A 12,713-nucleotide genomic window follows, 5' to 3' on the forward strand; every position below is an offset into this window, starting at 1 on the left:
ATTCCTGCACCTAATTCACCTGCCAGGCCTAAGGAGACAAGCAGGGGCCTGCCACCAGATCCAGGCTAGGGTGAAGGGGCCTAGAGTGGAGGGAACCTGAGGGCCTGGGCTGTGTTCCTGGACTCAGCCATGCCCATCGGCCCTGCCTTGCCACCTCCCATCCTCTTCATCTTGAGAACAAAGCCAGTTCCACCTGTGCCCCACCCCAAGTGTACCCTGCCATCTCCCAGCCAATGGCTCAAGTGCTAGCCTCCACTTTAAGAGGGAATGGGTTTCTTCACCCCTCTCTAGCCCTGCCTAGAGAGACTCCCAAAAGCAAATCTTATGTGGGATGCCCATAACTAAGGGAAGGAGCCTGGGAGAATCAACAAACCAACTCTCACCTGTAGGGTCCAGGGATATCCTACCACCTCCACCCACGGGCCCCTACCAGGGTCAGGGCAGCTTGGCCTTGCCCAGAGCAGGGAAACCAAAAACAGAGGCAGGAGAGACAGGCCTAGGTGGACATAGTGATAGGAAGCAGGGTCATGGGCTGGCCGGTGGAGGGGGCACTCACCTTTTTACAGTACACTTGGTGGCTGACCGATGATTTGAAAACCAGGTCTTTGAGGATGGAGGCAAAGGGGGTGACCCCAATGCCTCCTCCCACCAGCACTGACACCTCAAACTTATGCCACTCCTGGTGGCCCTCTCCAAATGGTCCATCAAGGTACAGCTGCAGGGAGGGGGAGTAGGTTTGAGTTAAGCTCAGCTAACACTATAGTTCTGAAGCCAGAAATGGCAAGGAAAGGCAAGTAGATTTATGGAATGAGGAGGAAGTGGGGGACTGTGGCATTATCTGGAACAACCAGTCTCTAGATGGGTGGTGCTACAGGGCTAAGTCCTGCTAAAGGGATGTGGGAGCATGTGGCACATCTGGCCTGGGTCCGGGCACCTTTGGGTATCTGGCACAGCTGTCCGTCGGGGGTGAGTAGATCTCCCTGAGGCGAGTGGTCCAGGGCCCCACTGCCCGGATGTGCAGGCTGAGCGTGTCCTCATGGGGTGCGGAAGTCAGCGTGAAGGGGTGGTACTCGGTGGTCCCCAGAGCCAGGCAGGCAATCCGCACCCACTGTCCTGACTTGTATTCAAAGCCTTGGGGCCGCTGGAACTGCAGGTGGGTCACTCCTGAGGAGGGGAGATGGGTGGGAGGCTGCTGTCCTAAACCCAACAACAACACTGTGGCCTCTAGAGAGTTCCCCCACCTGCATCCTCAGCTCTGCTTCTGGAATATAACAGGGGACCTCTCCCTACAATCAGAAGTCATTCCCCCCCTCCATGTCTACCCTGAAGAGGAGCTAAGTAGCACTGGGGATGGTGGTCAGTGGGCAAGGGGTAGTCTGACCTGGGCTCCTCCTCTTTGTTGTAAGAGAGGCTCAGGTTCCCTGGCAAAGAGTTTCTCTCACCAGCTCTTTTGTCCCTGATACCCCAAAGCCCCTGCCAATTCTATTGGGCCAGGCTAGGAGATTGTGGGGCCCAGGTTCTGCCCCTGCTCTGTCACCTTCCTTAGTACCACCAAGCTGATTCCTTGACAATCACTAGGCTTGTACCTGAAGGCAGCAGCTCTGCCTTCACCACGCTGATCTCCACCTTCTTCCGGCTCAGGCTCACCAGCTTGTCCCCACCATAGATTAGTGCAGGGACCAGGAAGAAGATGTGGAAACGGGGCAGCTGGATCAGAGCAAAGCTGCCATGGATGATGAGCTGGATAGAGTGAAAAGTACAGTTCAGACTCAACCACATCCACAACAGGGTGTGAGGCCAGCTTGAGGCTTAGACTCCTACATCCTTCCAACAGACACATCCAATCCCCACCTCACTGTGTGCCATGCTCCCTCCAGACTCCAAAATTTAACCAATCCCAACCCCATCCTCCAAAGCATTCATGATCATCAAGACTGTTTGCATCTCTCTGACGTCATCCTAGACCAAACCACGTTGACTCTCACCTGCACTCATGTAGTAGCCTCCTAACTGGTCCTCCACTGGGTTGCCCCACTGTAATCCATTCTCTTCAAGGCAGCCAGTGTGACTTTTTAAAGTTTGTTTTATCATGTCATACCCAGCCTAAAAAGCCTTAGTGGACTTCTCATTGCACCACAAGGCCTTGCGATGCTCTGGCCCCTGCCTACCAGCATTTCTCTCTCTCTCTTCTTCAAACGTAGCAAGTCTTTTCTGCTTCAGGACTTTTGCACCTGCTGTTCCTTCTGCCTTTCCCTTGTTTTTTTCCCCAAGATTATCACCATCTCATTTTTCAGGTCTCACCAGAAACACCATCTCCTCAGGGCTCCCATTAGTCCCTTCTTTTACATCTCCTGGTTAACTCCTGTCAGAGCACTTGTCATCATCCATAATAATCTCGTTTTTTCATTCACTGACATGTTTACTGTTGTAGGAGTAGGGACAGCGTCCATTTTATTTGCCACTATACTCTCAGCTCCTTGCAGTTTCTGCCTGCCACACGGTAGGCACTCAATAACAGTTGAGTCAATGAAAGGAGTTTCCCCCAATTTATCATGCGCCTTCAGAGTCTAAGAATACATAACCAATCCCTCTTTTCTATGAAATAACTAATAGGTATCGTCTAGTTCTGGCTCTTTTCCCAACAAGCTGGTCAGGCACTACTTGCCCCATTCTTCTCACTTGCTTGCTCTGAGTCTAGTCAGCCTGGCTCCTGCCTCTACCTCTTCTCAGGACCTGCTCACTGAAGGCTCCTGAATGGCCAAAGCCCAAGGTCTCTTTTCAGACCACTTTCACTCCCATCCTTAGCAGCCTGTGGCATAGTGACCACCCCCTCCTTGCTACTTCTGCAACAACATTCTACTGGTTGTCCCTCTTCCCCTCTCAAGCCACTCACTTTCCATCTCCTACACTGCCTCTGTCCCTTTCCCCACCCCAATACTGCATGTCGCCCAAGCCTTATTTCTTTCCTCTCTGCTCTGCTCTTTCTATGCTCTCCCATATGGCGTGACCTCTCAGCTGAGTCACAGTCCCTCAGCTTCAGCCCAGACCACACAGGTTCACCATGTCTGGCTTGCCACCACCTAATGCCCTATGGCCATCCACAGCTAGGTCTGTCTCCTCTGTGCCCTGAATATTTTATCATCATTCCCACCTCTGCACCTGTGCCCATGCCCTCCCTTGTACCTGGAATGCAATTCAGCTTCCACTCTGCCCTGTCAAACCTTAGCTTATCTCTCCTTAGGGCTTGGCTCAATTCCCATCTTCTCTCCAAAGTCTTCCCTAACCAGTTTGGCCCAAATAAAACTCCCTTCAATGGGCTCTTATAACTTACTGTTTGGAATACTTGGCTCAACAGTTAATCCTGTATTGTCTGCTCATTTTGAGCATTTCACATGCATGGCACTTATCTCTACAACAAATCCTAAATTCCTGAGGGCAGAATTTAGAGTCTCCCCTTCCTCTGCAGGGCGCAGCACTGAGATAAGACAGAACAGACCCTCAACACATAATTGTTAAACTAAACTCTGGTTCCTCATTCAGCTCTTCCTTCCTCCAGCTGAGTGTTCTGAATTCTTGAGCCTTTCCCCACAGGACTAACTTAAAACTCTCTGGGCTCTCCTCTGAACTGGCTCTGATTCCCCAGGTTTCTCTTTCATTGTGGAGCCCACACCCAACCCCAAGGCTTTCTGAGCATCTAACCAGGCTGAGAACAATGTCAGGGTGACTTCATGTTCCTTGTTTATACACTCCATTTGGTGTTGGCTCTACTTTTAAACCACAAAGCCACTGCAGACTCATGGTTGGCTGACTAGCCGGGGGAGCATCCTGCCAGCTCAGCTTCTGCTGTGCTCGTCCCGCCCTCTCCAGCCTGGATCAGGAGCCTGGACATCTTTCCTCAGGGCCTACGCCACACTGAGTCCTTTACTTGTAACTTCTCTTTCTGCCTGAGGTCAAGTGGCCAAATGGAATAAATGGTAAAGAAGCAGGTGGTTTGGGCCCTGATCTCCCCACAGGGGAGACACTTCCAAGTTGCCCAGGAGAGGAGCCTGCACCTTTCTGAGCTGCTGACTTCCTCACTGGCAGGAAGAGTGGTTCTGAACTCCAGTGATCCCCCAAATTAGGGATAAATCAGAAAGGGGTCTTGGTTTCAGGGAGCCAGTCTGGCTATTCTTCTGGGTCTCCCAACTAGTTCAAAGAAGCTGCTTTTTCACCAGGAACAAGAACATCACCTCTACCCCTAATAGAAATAGTAACCCAGGTTGCTAGGGCTCCACCCATTACTAAGAAGGTAGAGAGGGAGGAATAAATTAGCCACAGCTTCCAAAGAAGAGAGAGATTTCTTTGGAAACAAACATCATCAATTCTACGAAACAACCTAAGCCAAGGAGGGGTAGTCATCTTCAGAACCATGAAGTGCTGAGCCTCAGGCAAGATGGAAACAGACCTTCCTACCAATCAGTGAGGATAGAACTGCACTAGGGAGAAGGCAGGGCTGACCACAGGGGTTCTCTCAGTCTGTTTCAGGACAAGAGCAGTCCTGCACACAGTTCTGCCTGGAGCTAGGTGGTAGAGAGGGAAGCCATATGGGCTCTGCGCTTTTTGAATGCTGGCAGCCAAGCTGTCACCGTTGGGGATTTAGGAGCCTTGGGACTTAGTTCAGCTTCTAAACAAGACTGTCAGGGTGACCTTTGGGGAACTAAATGTGTCCATGAGAAAGGCAGGCCCAGCACAGTCATGACACAGGGGCACAGATCAGAGTCAGTTCTGAAGCAGCTGATGGCAAATCAGCTGGGAAAGGTGAAGGGAACAGTACAGGAGAAGGGATGGAGGCAGGAGTCCAGATTAAGGAGAGGGAAAGGGGACAGATGGAATCTTAAAAATCCATTTTTTATCAACAGTCTAAATGAAGACATTTTGAGCACGCTTATTAACTTTATAGGTGGCATTTAGCTGCCACCTAATAGCCTAGGAAACAGGATGAGAAAAAAAAGTGGATAGAGTGAAAAGTACAGTTCAGACTCAACCACATCCACAACAGGGTGTGAGGCCAGCTTGAGGCTTAGACTCCTGCATCCTTCCAACAGACAGATCCAATCCCGATCTCACTGTGTGCCATGCTCCCTTGAGTGTAGGCTGTCCATCCAGGAGCTAAACCAGCCACCCATAGTGGAGAAAGATTGGCTGGGCACGAATGATGTGGGAGTGTTTACAAGGAATGTAGGTCAGCCTGGTAGGGCTGCTACTGCAAAACCCACGCCAGAGAGTCCATCTCCCAAGTGCTGCATATTAGGGTCGGTCTACTCGAGAGTCCCATACTATAATCTCCACCTTTTAAGTGAAAAATGAAGGGAATACTTGAAATAACTAAGGGGATGGAGAACTGATGTGTCAGCCCTCACTGCCTCTCTGGGATCATCTTGCCCAGACCCCGTCTTAGAGCCAAAAGCCCTCACCAGGACGTAGAGTGAAATGTAGAGGTGGTGAGTCAGCCAGAAGCCCCGGAAGCTGCGGCGGCGGAAGTGGTGGGAGGCGAAGACGTACATGATGGCCAGGACCAAGAGCATTATGACCCCCGTGAGGCCTGCAAAATGAACAAGCAGTGAAGGGCAAAGGAGTAGGGCTGTTCTGAGGCTGCCAAGAGTCTGGGTCCCTTTTCTACTCCACTGCCCTAGGAGGGGATGGGAAAAGCCCCAGTATCCTCTTCTGTTCCTCTTCTCCAACACCACGGATCACAGGTACCTTCCCACTTCAACAGACCTTACTTGTCCTTCATAGAACCTTGTCACGATTGTTATTTTTTAAGTACCTGTGTCTTTTTTTTTTTTTTTGCCTACAGCACCTGGTCTTCCTACGTGATCTCCCATCCAAGTACTAACCAGGCCCAACCCTGCTTAGCTTCCGAGATCAGACGAGATCGGGCACATGTCATTATTTTTTTTATGTCTGTCACTTTTCTGACTCTCAAGATCCACAAGAACAGGGACCAGGCTAGGCTAGTTCACCACTGAATCCTAGTGCCTAGTATGGGGTCTGGCACACTGTGACCTTTTATAAATGTGTGCTGAATGAATGAATGCACGTTATGTCTACTCTGGGCCCTCTGGGCTGGAATCTGGACATTGCAGGCCCTGCCCTCATGGACACAAGGCTTGGTCGGTGTCCCTGCAGCACTCCATTTGGCTACTACAGCACACAACATAAGCACTGGTGAGTAAGTGCCACCACCAGAGCCCTCATGAGTTCAGCCGGGAGTTGGTGCAAGGTACCTCCTCATAGGGAATCCCAGGCCTGGGCTATACAGAAGGGCGATACTGGAGCCAGAGAATGGTCCCTCAAGTGATCAAGAAGGAGGGAGGCAGAAATTAGGAAGATTAGAACCCTGCAGTATGGAAAAGCAGAGGTTAAGAAGGGATCTAACCAAAGCCTGTAAAGTACAGAACGGAAGGGAGAGTGTAAATGCAGCCTTATCCTCCAAATCCCAGTGTGTGAGAATTAGCAAGCACTCTCTGAAGTTCAAAGCAGATCATTTTAGGATTTAAAAATAAATAAATAAAATAAAATAAAATAAACCGTGCTGTGTTCCACAGAAGAGCAAGTGTAGAAAACGTGTTACCCTAAAGAGGGAACAGACTGAAAATATAAATAGGTTCAAGAAGTGTTTGAATAGATTTACAGCTAATTGCTCTAAAATGGGTGATTTTGGGGAGTAAGGAATATATGCCCCTAAACAGCCCTTGTCAAGACAGACTAAAAGGGGGTGGGGATAAGGGTGGGGGGGGTGGAGTCTGCCAGGCTTGACAAAGAGCCTGGTCCTTCCCTATGTAGCTGGGGCACAGCATTCCTCACAGCCACTGTCATGGTAGGTGTGTGTGCGTGTTGGGGGGAGTGGAAGGGGACAGCTCCCATTCCACAGAGGGAAGAATGATTCAGAGTTGGGGTGGGGGCCCAGCCAAGCTCCTGAAAGAAGGACCAGAAAGCAGTTTCCTACCCCCCACAGGGAAGAGCCTGACTCACCATGAGAGCCCAGAGAGTACCACTGGGCTGCCCTGTGGTAGACAGAACCCAGGCCCTGGAGCTTGGGGCCAGACCCAGAAATTCATAGAGCAGAGAGGGCTCTCACCTGGAACAGTCTGGAAAAACCACCAGTAATATTTCTGGGGGAACTCAGACCTGTGGGGAAGGGAACGCAAGGAAGGATCCTGAGAGGAGATGTCTGGGACTTCCAGAAAAGACTCTCCAGACGAGGTACCCCCAACCTAGTCACCAGTCTCCCTTTCTGCTGACTTTGGGCTGGGGGCTCAAGCTGGTCATTGTCTGTCCTATAACTTGGAAGGTGACACTTTCCTCTGACCCAAGAGAATTTGCTTCTTTCCACCCACAAATAATACCTCTCCTCCCCCCATCTCTCTTTCCTTCTCTTTCTCTCACCCGTCATCATGGAAGAGGCCAGGGAAGAGGCAGGAGAGGACGCTGAGTGGGCTGATGGAGAACAGGTACACATTCACCACGTGGCCAGCACTGTGTAAGACTAAGGAAGACCAGACAGGGTAGGGATGAGCCTGGGGGCAGGTGGGTGGGGATGCTCAACCCATTCAGCCTTAGGTGGAGGACTCCAGCCAGCTGGAGTTAGGGGCCTGAAGAAAGACCTTAAGGTCTGGACTTCTGACCTCTGATGAACTTCCTGTTCCTTCCTATGCCCCATACACACACCATCCATGAACACAACCACTTGAGTCTAAATGGTGTATTAGAAGTTCACTCGTCAGCTGGAGGCTGGTGAGGTGGCCTCGAAAGCATGAGAAGAGGCCCCGGTGGGGTAATGAGGGGCTCCTGGGCTTACTTCACACCATTGCTGAGGCCACCTCCATCCCTATGTGAAGGACATCCAAGACTTACACTCAAGTTAAGTGCAGGTAGAAAGGAGGAGGCTCTTAGGGGAGGGGAAGCCAGCAAGGGGCAGGAGGACATGGAGAGGATCCCCGGGATTCCCAGGCCCTGCCTGTGAGGACGATGGCAGTGGAGGCAATAAGGCGATGGAAGTCCACTGCGGCGTCGAAGGGCACGTAGCGGTTGAGGAAGGTCTCTCGCAGGAAGGTGATGAGGTTGCGGCACATAGTGAGCAGGATGTAGGAGAACATGAAGGAGATGCTGGCGGCCGTGCCTCGCGACAGGATGATGCCCACAAAGGTGGTCTCTGCAATCCCCGAGGATGGCGAGGCAAAGGCGTAATCTGCGGAGGGGCCCAGGTGGGTAAGGAGGAAGCAGTGCAGAGGAGAGAGCGCTGCTGAGGGAGGTCAACCGCAGGCTCTGTCCAGCCGCCACTCACAACCACCTCCCCGGTCTTTATTTAAGCGGGTCCACGCACCCACAGGAGGCCCTGCCCGCAAGGCTATCACTTACTGCGGCCCCGCCGCGGGGCTGTCCGTCACTCACAGTACGCCCCGCGCTCAGGGCTATCACATTGCAAGCCTTGTCCTCCCCTCAGCGGTCACTCAGTAGGCCCCGCCCCCGAACTGTCACTTATTTCAAGGCCTGGCCCAGGTCCATCTGTCATTCACCGCAGGCCCCATCCCCAGGGCTATCAGTTTTCTCAAGTCCTGTCCCCACCCTCGCGGCCGTCACTCACAGTAGGCCCTCTCCAGGAAAAGGCCTGCAGCAATGGTGTAGAACACCGCCACACAGCCGATGTGGCGCCGGTAGTTCTCGATGAAGCGCTTGAAGCGCTGCACAGTCTGGTGGAGCCGGCTTCGTTGAAACTTCTCACGGTGAGCTTCGGTGAACAGCAGGGGCTGGAACGACGTCACCCTGCAAGACAGACAGGAAGTCTTGGCTCTCAGGTAAGGACCTAACGCTAGCGCAGCAGCTTCCCAGAGGGGAGAAAGGGGTGCCGAGTTACTCAAGTCAAGCAGAGTTCAGACCCTAAAGCCTATACCACACTCCTCATGGTAGGACGATATCCCAGTGGTCACTTGATCAGTTCATCCCAGTGGATGCACTCCATCTACCCCAGATCCCAGTCACACTCAGACAGCCCTCTCTCCTCCCAGTCTGTAGCTCTCAACTCTTCACGCCCTCTGTTCTAATCCTTTACTGGAGATGCAAAGGACACCTCCTCCAGAAAGCCTTCCCTGACCTCCCAGGCAGAGATTAGAACTTCTTGAGCTCCGAAACCCCTTGCTCTTTGCCACTATTATAACATTCATCAGCAGGGCATTGTAATTATCAATGTACCAGACTATCTTATCAGACCGAGATGTTCTTGGGCAGGAATGATTCATGCTGCCTGCACCCCCAGTGCTTAGCACAGAACCTGGCACCAAGTAATCAGTGTATGCAAGGTGTAAAGATGAATGAACTGCTTAAGGAGAAGAGCAGGCGTACTTCTTGCCAAACCTCCGTCGAATCTCCTGAGGAGGGTCTGTGTCCATGGGGCATTGCAGTCTCTGTGGTGTCAGCTCCACCTCAACATCACTGCGGAGACAGCGAGCACTCACTCTGGGAGAGGGACTAGGACAGGAATATGGGAAATAGGACCTTGGTTACCTAAGCCAGGGGACAGCAGGATTCCCAGAGATCTAGAGAGAGAATGAGTCACATCCTGTGGGTCCCAGCCAAGGCTGTCAACTACGGCTGCACCCTTCACCAGGGCATCTAAGCCAGGCCGTAGGTAAGTGCTGAAATCCAGCAGGCTCTCTGCTCTCCCTGGTGCAGGGCTGTGTCTGCTGAGAGTAAGAAATGCCTTTTTCTAATTTGTATGAAGGCACAAAGTGGGCTAGTGAGGGCCCTGATCCCAGACATTCTGGGGAGAGAAAATCCAACTCCCCACTCCAACCCTCCCTCCAATATTCCCAGATGAAGACTTACCAGAGCTGCTCCTGGCTGATGTAGGAGGCTCTTCGGCAGAAGTTTTTAATGACTTCAGGCACCTCCACCCCTGCAACACAGAGCTGGGCTAGGGAGCAGCTCAGGGCCCAGAGCCCAGAAGGACCTGGCTCAAATGCACAGTATTCACCCCATGTCCAGATTCTATAGAGAGTCCCTGGCCAGTACCCTGCCTCTGGTTTCCCCAGCCTCAGCCCATGCCCCCAGTGGGAGCTAGACCCACCCACGGGTGGACAGAGAGAAGGCTTTAAACAAAGTTGGCCAGCAGGCTCCCCTGAATGCATGTCTACCTTCAGTCTCACTCCTGGAACTGGAATCAGGCTTATAGGGTAGAGTTCAGGTATCATATGCAACCTACCTGTTAAGACCATTCTGCCACAAAACCGTAACAACCCTCCAGCTTAAAACCTCCCAGGAGTTAAATGTAGGATCTAGGTGGTACATATATGGGACATCACTATAAAATTCTTTCTACTTTTCTGTGTTTGAAATGTTCATGAGAAAATGTCGGGGCAAAAACCCTTCCTGGAGCCACCCATTGCATGGAGGGGCAGGGCAGGACTGAGTTGCAAATCCAGGTTCTCACGAGAGGCCTGGGAATTTGCAGGTCACTTCCAAGTGTGAAACCAATCCTGAAGATACCCTGGTCTATAAGCCAGAGGCCAAAAATGATTAAGCTGAATTTAATGAAAACAGTATGTTTAAAACGGAGCATTGATGTCTATCTTCTCAAATGCCTCAGCAAACAGCAAATGTAGCAAAATGGTAACAAATGGCAAATCTAGGTGGAAGGTAAGAAGGGTAAAGGGATGCTCCTTGTACTATTCTTGTACCTTTTCTGTAGATTTAAAATTTTTCAACGTTATATTTGGAGGGAACAACAAAATAACAATTAAAAACCAAACAAAACAATGCTCAATGCTAACCCTCTATTTAGTGCTTCCCCAAGCCTGGGCCTCCTGCCACCCCAGGGGCTGACTGTCCCTGGGACTCTGGCCTGGGCTCACTTCAGGCACCTGTTCCTGCTCAACCCTGTCTGCCTGGGAAAAGTGAAAAGCTGCAGAATCTAGAGCTCTGCTAACCCTCCTCCCACCCTGGGCAGGGAAAGCCTTGACCAGAGGCCCAGCTATGCTTGTCTAACTCACCCCTCTCCCCCATCTAGACTGTGCGGTTGCCCCAGGTTCTCATAATCCCGGGAGGGGCTGAGTTCAGTCTGAACATGCCCCATGAGAATCCCAGGCTGTGAAGACACCATAGCAGCTCACATCAGGACACAGTCAGTCTTTCTGCCTGCTCTAAGCACCCTCTTCACCCTGATTCTAGCCCCCACCCACCTGAGTCAGATGCAGGTGGGGCAGGAAGTAGGGGGAGGGACAACAGAAGTGGGACTCGATGCACTCAGCAAAGATTTACTGAACACTCCTCCGGAGGATAACGTGGCAAACAAAACCAAGAGCACCCACCACCACCAGGCAGCCCAGCTGAGGTGGGTATGGCCCGGGTAGAGCTGTAACAAGGAGACCCTGTTTCCTTCCTGTACTGGGCACCAAGCACAGGGGCCTTTGACAAGGAAGCAGAATTCCAGCTGCCATTCCTCAGCTCATCCTGACCCTGTCCACCCCACCAGAAGGGCCATATTATGACTTTTGTGGGTCCTAGGCACTGTTGCCTTTCTAGGCCCATTTTTGAATAAATTTTAAAAATTTATATTTTATAACTGTGTTGATGTAAAGAATATACTCCAGGCTGGATATATTATTATGTATTTATTATTATTATATTCATTCTTCTAATTGTAAAAGAAATGAAAACATTTCCATGGAGTCCTATGCACTACGCCCGCTGTGCCTAATGGATAAGCCAACCCTGCCTCCAGGCCACCTCACCTTTGACACAGAGCTGCGTGAAGCGGAGCTCACTGTCATGGTCCCGTAGCATGAAGTGGAAGTCCTCCCATGTCAGCTCCTCCTTGTCCTGGAAGCCCGACTCCCGGAACATGGACTCTACCACCTCAGCCAGCTGGGCTTTGGACAGGCAGTTGCTGGAGATCTCAATGAAGGACCTGGGGTCAGGGGAGGGGAACCATCAGGCCCTGACAAGAAGCCTGGGGCCTAGACACAAGAGCTCACTGGCCATCCCAGCAGGCCTTCAGGGCCCATGCGGAAGAAGGGGCTTGACTGGCCAAATCCCGAGCCCCATCCTAGCTGTAACAGTCTCTGGCTATATGGGTGAGGAGGCCCCTGCTCTTTACCCTCTGGCTTCCTCTTTGATGTCCCAACCCTTTCCCCTAGCAGTCCTTGCTCTGGCCCACTGTCCTGGCTGTCTCATAGGACTAACCTCAGCATCCTGATAAACTCATCCTTGGAAATGAGACCATTCTGATCAAAGTCGTACATGCGGAACATAAGCTGAGACTTCTCCTCCGGGGAACCTGGGAAAAGGAGGACCCCATGAGAGCCCCAGCCCACTGGCCTAAGCCCTAGGCTGGCCAGAAGGGACCTCGTATTAGTATGATCCACTGCTGGACACAGTGCGGGGTCACTCTGCTTCTTGACCGTTACCTGGGCACTCCCAGATACCTGCCATGGCTAGCATCCTGGTCCCCGTGCTTCCCCATCTCCAACAAGTCAGCTACACTCCAGCCTCAGTCTCCATCCCCTTCCATCTTCTTCTATCTGGGAAATCACTCCTTCCTCCCTTACCTTTCATGAAGACCACCAGGATGTCCAGGAACTCCCGGAAGGACAGATACCCATTGCCATCTTTGTCAGCCAGAGAGAACATGGACTCCACAAACATGTCCTGGGGCTTGAGGCCCAGGGACTCAGCAA

The 12,713-nt window shown here is 51.8% G+C and overlaps 1 protein-coding gene across 1 annotated transcript in view; it reads right to left on the reverse strand.

Moving 5' to 3' along the window:
• The window catches only part of DUOX1 (dual oxidase 1), a 31,329-nt gene that overhangs the window by 2,070 nt on the left and 16,546 nt on the right, over positions 1-12,713 (reverse strand). Inside the window, 13 exon segments of the mRNA XM_006920407.3 lie at positions 557-715; positions 935-1,164; positions 1,587-1,740; positions 5,454-5,581; positions 7,121-7,170; positions 7,429-7,528; positions 8,000-8,230; positions 8,627-8,805; positions 9,382-9,507; positions 9,865-9,934; positions 11,769-11,944; positions 12,220-12,313; positions 12,585-12,713. The exon segment at positions 12,585-12,713 is cut by the window's right edge and continues 22 nt beyond it. Coding sequence (XP_006920469.1) covers positions 557-715; positions 935-1,164; positions 1,587-1,740; positions 5,454-5,581; positions 7,121-7,170; positions 7,429-7,528; positions 8,000-8,230; positions 8,627-8,805; positions 9,382-9,507; positions 9,865-9,934; positions 11,769-11,944; positions 12,220-12,313; positions 12,585-12,713 — 1,826 coding nt within the window.

The sequence above is a fragment of the Pteropus alecto genome, unplaced genomic scaffold (assembly GCF_000325575.1).
Source record: "Pteropus alecto unplaced genomic scaffold, ASM32557v1 scaffold86, whole genome shotgun sequence".
Taxonomy (NCBI): Eukaryota; Metazoa; Chordata; class Mammalia; order Chiroptera; family Pteropodidae; genus Pteropus; species Pteropus alecto.